The sequence below is a fragment of the Volvox carteri genome (assembly GCF_000143455.1).
Source record: "Volvox carteri f. nagariensis unplaced genomic scaffold VOLCAscaffold_98, whole genome shotgun sequence".
Classification (NCBI taxonomy): Eukaryota; Viridiplantae; Chlorophyta; class Chlorophyceae; order Chlamydomonadales; family Volvocaceae; genus Volvox; species Volvox carteri.
Genome location: NW_003307641.1, coordinates 89172 through 95088, shown reverse-complemented (window position 1 = coordinate 95088; position 5917 = coordinate 89172). Strand labels below are relative to the sequence as shown.

The 5917-nt window shown below is 54.5% G+C and overlaps 2 protein-coding genes across 2 annotated transcripts; one reads left to right on the top strand and one right to left on the bottom strand.

Moving 5' to 3' along the window:
* Window positions 1–1474: 1474 nt before the first annotated feature.
* On the bottom strand, window positions 1475–2411 carry VOLCADRAFT_108201 (uncharacterized protein; the record flags this gene model as incomplete). The annotated part of the gene is made up of 3 exons (XM_002958539.1): window positions 2262–2411; window positions 1646–1780; window positions 1475–1552 (listed from the first exon to the last, which is right to left on the bottom strand). The coding sequence occupies exons 1-3, from the start codon at window positions 2388–2390 to the stop codon at window positions 1475–1477; spliced, it is 342 nt and encodes a 113-aa protein (XP_002958585.1). The 5' UTR covers window positions 2391–2411.
* Window positions 2412–3299: 888 nt separating this feature from the next.
* VOLCADRAFT_99876 (uncharacterized protein) lies at window positions 3300–5595 on the top strand (the record flags this gene model as incomplete). Its single annotated transcript, XM_002958557.1, has 4 exons — window positions 3300–3395; window positions 3542–3772; window positions 3953–5424; window positions 5544–5595. The coding sequence occupies 4 exons, from the start codon at window positions 3300–3302 to the stop codon at window positions 5593–5595; spliced, it is 1851 nt and encodes a 616-aa protein (XP_002958603.1).
* Between the last annotated feature and the right edge of the window lie 322 nt (window positions 5596–5917).

Here is a 5917-nt window from a genome sequence, read left to right as displayed (position 1 = left end):
GGCTACCCCCCCCCCAGACCCCCCCCCGATAAGTTACAACAGCACCGCCGTCCCAAACGCCTTTATCAGGAAAAATTTCAGACTTATCTTGCTGTTTTTGTGTTTGTTCGGCGTTCAAGTCGTTGCCTTTTGCGTGTTTGTCTATGGAAGGACCGGTCATACATTCTGCTATGCCGCGTTGACTCACGGGCTTGACCTTCTTACGGCCCCTCATATCTATTTTATGATCGATAATACTAAGTTCTGCACACTACGGAGCAATCTGGCAGCAATGGACGTTTTTGGCTGAAGGAATGAAAATGTACGGATCGGCCTCACTTTGTTCCTTATTTCCAAAGGCCAAAAAGGCCTCTTTATTCCTTAAAAGTAATATATTACTTAAAAAAAAAACACTGGTGGACGGGTTGGAGGTCTGGGATGTCAGGAGGGCTCTGGAATGAGCGTGTGGCGAGCTTTAGCGGATGGGGAGGTGCGACAGAGCAGTCCCAGGTGCAGGCAGAGCGTGCCCTGCGAAGTCTCCCTCGAAGAGCCATAGAGGCCGTCCAGAGGGCGGTGGTCTGGGTAGGGATGAATAGGGACTTGGGACTTGTTATAGCCCCTTTTACCTTGTAGATTTATTCATTATCCGGTCATTCATCCTTTTATGGCATATTGTGGGGGCGGTGGTCTTCACTACCGTTAGGACCATCTGCGGTAATGCGTACGGCAAGGATTCCTGGCGCCAGGCCGCACCATGTAGACGTCGCTTACCGTTGTAATTGCAGCTGAGCTGCATGGTTACACCTGGGCTCCTGTCACACTATGCTGACAAAGCAACAGCCAACATGCGTGAGCCCCTAATAAGGCCCTTCTGACACATAGTAACGCACGGTTAGCAACTGTTACACGCTATTACTTAGGATGTACCACAAAAGGACGGGCAATCTGAAATTCGCTTTGCTGGACACACCATAAAAAGCTCTTCGGGCCTACAATTGCAGAAATACCTTTCTGGGGAAAGGGCGGAAAGCGTGATCCCGCGAATACAAAGCCAAAACCAGTCCATGCGGCTGGCCACGCGCACGTTATCTGGAAACATCACTTAGCATTACGTGAGAAATTGTACGACAACCTCGCAAACAATGCTCCTACCAACGCAGTTTCCTGATATTCGCTTTGCCTGAGGCCGTTGGTCCGCTTACCAAAACTTGGCACGTATACCCATCCAGGCCCGCAAGCACACAGCCCGTGTGCCGCTTTCCGGCACCCTGGCTGCCCCCTCCTGTGCCGACCAAATCATTATAAGCACACGCTGCATCTGACGTAATTTGTGTGGTATCAAACAAGTAGTCTCCCGCGCTACACTGTTTCCCTGAGCGGCCTGGAAACCCGCTACTACCCCTTATACCAAGCGCGTCTCGACACGCTGTGCGTTTACTGTGCTATTTAAACGACTGACACCCATCTCCTTTGTTAATGTAAACTGGTGGACAGGTCATCGCCCAGCTGGCTTGGAAATCAACGCCCGCGGCCGCGTCTTAAACAGGTATTGAATTCGGATGACGCCCAACACCTGAGCAAGCAGCGAGGCCGAGCGGGAAGGCGAAAGTCATGCTATGGCTATTACGAAGGTCGCGGGTGATTAACTGAGTGCTGAAATCGGTACCTCGTAGGAAGTGCTGCTGCTCCCAGCGACGGTTGTGCCGCCGCACTTGCTAAGGATTGCAAGGGGCTTCTTGAGCGGGATTCGCTTGCCCTCCAGCTGGTGATACCCGATAGTCAACTGCAGAGCCTTGCCATCCTGCAAGTCCATGCCATGGAAAAGCACGCCAGAGAATTGCACATGGTTACGGTAATAGCTTATCATCAGTCACTCGCCAAACCATAATTCGATACCTTAAAAAGTACAAGCTTGGCGGCAGTAGCGGCGGCGGCAGCAGTACAGAGAGTTGCGAAGTGGGTCAGGGGTCTTACTGTGTACCACGCACACAGGAACATGCACCGTAAAGGGCCACGTATTACATTGCAAATTCCTGTGTGGAATGTCACGTGATTTCGTTCGTGTTCCTATCCTAAGCATACCCATGTATACATGGTATCCCCAGGTGTCTCAGCATGTAACTGTCAGTGGACACGCGTACGCTTAAACGAATCTTTACATGGTTTGCATGTAGGATACTCCCCAATTGCGCACTAATGAGTGTTCCGTGGGTGGTGTGTAAAGGAAATGGGGAAGGTTGCCTGAAGTGATGCTGTGTTTTAGTTCTTCCAGAACGCCTTACCGGATCTTTTGAGAGCAGCACGCCTATCTCTGATGTTTGGTCCTCAGTAAGATTTTCTATTTTTCCTTGAAGCTCAACCAGAACCCATTCAATGACCTTGCCACTTGGGCACGTAACTGGTACAATCATGATGTAAATATTCCAAACGTGCTAGGAAAAGAGCTTTGGGGGAGATATGCAAGCGAAGGATGAGACAGAAACTCCGTTTAGCCTTGCCTCCTCGAGCCCGCAGTAAAAAACTTCCCGCGCAACCGTACAAAGTGCAACGAACTTTGCTCGACTTGGACATCTATCATCGGTGAACATACTGATGCATGATGCAAACAACAATCTGTGCCGTAGGACAAGTTATCTCGTTTTATGGATCAAACAGTTTTGTATCTCTTGCGAAACAGCTGGCGATGATGCTCGGCCACCCAGGCGCCTCCATTGATGAACTTGCGGCCAATATACTTAGTAGTCACTGTCCATTTGCAGCTCTCGGAATTTCCACAGATAGCAGTCTGGCTGAAGTGAAGAGTGCGTACAGGCGCCTGTGCCTTCTTTTCCATCCCGACAAGTCTGTTCTCCCTGGTAAGCATGCCTCGGAGGTTTTCCAGAGCCTGCAAAGAGCTTACACGACTGTTAAGCAGCAACTACAACCGGCGTATCAAACATCCACCTTCCATAAGGACGTTTGGGGGCAGTTTTATGCAGCCCCACATGTGCCCACGGAAGGTGGAGTTGGTGCGGCAGCTCCATCGGCTTTCGGAGCAGCGCGGCCTGCACATGTAGCCCGTCAGGTAAGGTTGTCCTGCCGTATCTTGCCGTACGAAAATGATCTGACCCTGTCCCGACAATGCTGAGCCTGTATCGCTATCATGCCGAAATGCACGACAAATGGTGTCTCTAATTATTAGGGAGGCGTATGGGGTTCTTCTCGAGGGCCCGTGGCGTCCACCTGGAGCCGGCATAATGCGGCAGGCGGATCTGTAGCACAGGCTGGAAAATCAGCTGCTACTGCTGCTGCTGCAAGTACAGCTGATCCTGGACCTGAGAATGCTGTGCGCCAAGGCGGCTATGACGGGCACAGTGCAGAACGTAACGAGCCCGGAGCAAGTGGGGCGCAGGCAGAACATGATCGCCCTGGCAAAGGTGTGGCCGAACCCGCCGTGACATCTGGGCCTTGCGTGCCGAAAAGCGCAGGCAGTGCGCACAAGGCGGCCGCGTCATCTGGAGCAGGAGTGTCGGCGGGCAAGCGGCGACGTGTTGTGGTGGAGCGTGTGGATCCATGCGGACAGCAGCAACCCAATGGCTTCGAGGATGATTTAGTAGGAATGCTGCTGCAGAGGCGCAGAGTGACGGGACTACAAAGACGTCCTGCCGACCCTGTCGTGGCCGGGTCGGGGACATCCTCCGGCAAATGTGCTGGGCTAGGGTACTCTGCGCACTCCGCCTTGCAAGACCTGGATGATGGAGAGGATGGAGGGATGCAGCAGCCGGCGTCAGATCCAAACATCGCTGCATTCCAGGTGGGGGTATAGCTCATTTAACAACTCTTGGTTGACGCACGCGAAACTCATGTAACTTCTGAAAAACGAGGGCGAATGTTTCGGCGTAGATTAGGCAGGCAGCTATGCTGCAATCCTTGCCTGTTTGACGCCTCCAACCTTGGCGCCCCTCGTTGGCTTTTGTCTTTGTATGGTTTGCAGGGGCCACAGCCTGGAAACATGTGGGCGCGGAGGCCCGTGTTCGCTGCGACGGCCCGGCAGGTCGCTTACGCTCCCCTCCCCGCTGAGACTGGGAAAATGTGCCGCGACGATTGGCCCCGGGGCTCAGTCGCAGCATATTCTGATGGCGGTGGCGGGGCACAGACCCGTGCACGGCGGGCGGGTACACCTTCGGAACGTCTGCAAGCGGGCTGCAGTACAGATAGCGAACTCTCGGGATCCACCTGCTCACAAAGCTCCGATGACAGTGTGCCATCCCCATCCTCCACTGGCAAGGGTTACTACAGCAGCTCTAGCGATTCGGAGGAAGACCGCGAGGGTGCAATTCAGAGGCCTAAGCGACCCGCGACGGCTGTTCACCGGCATGCGTTAGAGACTATGGCCCAGGTCCGACCATGTCCACCTCGCAAAGAATTCGCCCCTATCTCCACACGACCAACGACGAGCCTGCGGGGGGACGTATCCAAGGCACCGACTCCACCAATGGGAATTAAGGTTGACGATGAGCAGTCTACGGGAGGGCTAGAGCAGCCTGTTGTTCCTAGAGCAGAATTGCAACCATTGCGGCGGCGTGGCAGTAGCGCCACGGGCGTGCGTGGGGACTCAACGTTCGGGTTACGGTCACAGGGCCCTCCGCGGCAGGATGGGGATTCCGCGGTCAATGCCCCTCCTGGAGCAACTAAGCCTTGGCTAATTGCAGTCAGTAGGAGGGGTGCAGATGTAGCAGGTCCGTCGGCGGACTCTTCGTTCCCTCCTGCTGCTGCGGCTGATAGCCCAGACTTTACGGCAAGTCTCAGCTTTACGGCGTGTGGTGCTGAGCAGCAGGGGAGGAGTCAGCAGCCAGGGACCTATAGCGACCGAGAGCGAAGCCGATGTGATGCCCCAAGGGTCACCGTCATAACGGGCTCCCGTTTCTACGCGTCGCGAACCCAGTGTGCACTGTCACCTTCCTTTTTTCTTCAGTCTGGGAGGGCTTGCATGACTGGGGATACACCTGATGGCGAGGTACACCGGCAGCCGCTCGTGGTGGAGGGTTCAACGCCTGCGAAGATATGCGGCATCTCCTGCCCCGGGAATGGATATGAGAGCTGCGACCATGGCCAGAGACAGCCTAAATACAAGGAAGCGGGTGGAAGCTTTCCTGACGCTCATGTTCATGAATGGGAAGCGACGGCTCGGCCGGACGTGCTGCTAGACACTATGCAGAGCGAAGTTGACATTGCAGGAATGAAAGCCCTGGGCCAAACTGGTGGTGCCGAGGGCGATTTTGACTCGTACAATGGGGATGTGGATGGTGACGCGGAGCCTGATGATGCCTGGTGGACTGAACCTATTGGAGGTTGCGGCGACAGCAAGGATCTGGATGACGTTATTCCGGATCGAGGACGTGGGGCGGAAGCTGCAGAGGCGCAGACGCTGGAGATTTTCCTGAAACAGGCGAGGAGGGTTTGTGAGTGGGTGGGGACGGCCTAGAATGGGATCAGGCCGCCTTGCGGCACATCGACAGGAGCTTTAGTTGGAGTTGCAGCGGCTATCCTCGACGAATTTGCTAAGGCTTCACCCCGTTTCGCAGGTTCAGCGGGGAGGAGAGCTCCAAGCACAACGGGCGGGACAAGTGCGCCTAGGCAACCTACGGCGTAATGCGCTTCGTGGCCGACGTGGCAAGGCGCGCGGAGGTAGTGCCAGTCGTAGCACTAATAAACCGACGGCAGGCAAAAAGGGAGGCGGTGCTCAAGGGCGCAATGCCGATATTGGCATCCTGCGGTACAGCCGTCCCATCAAGGGGTAATACTGTTATGTAACCGGCTGATTGCGTCCTGTTGCAGCGCAGTTACGTTGTCTAAATTCATCGTCTTGTCATGGTAAAATGGGTGGCTATCAGCGCCAACTTACTACCTAGCAATGTTTTGCGTGGTGAAATTTATTGTGTGGTCTTGTACCGGAACA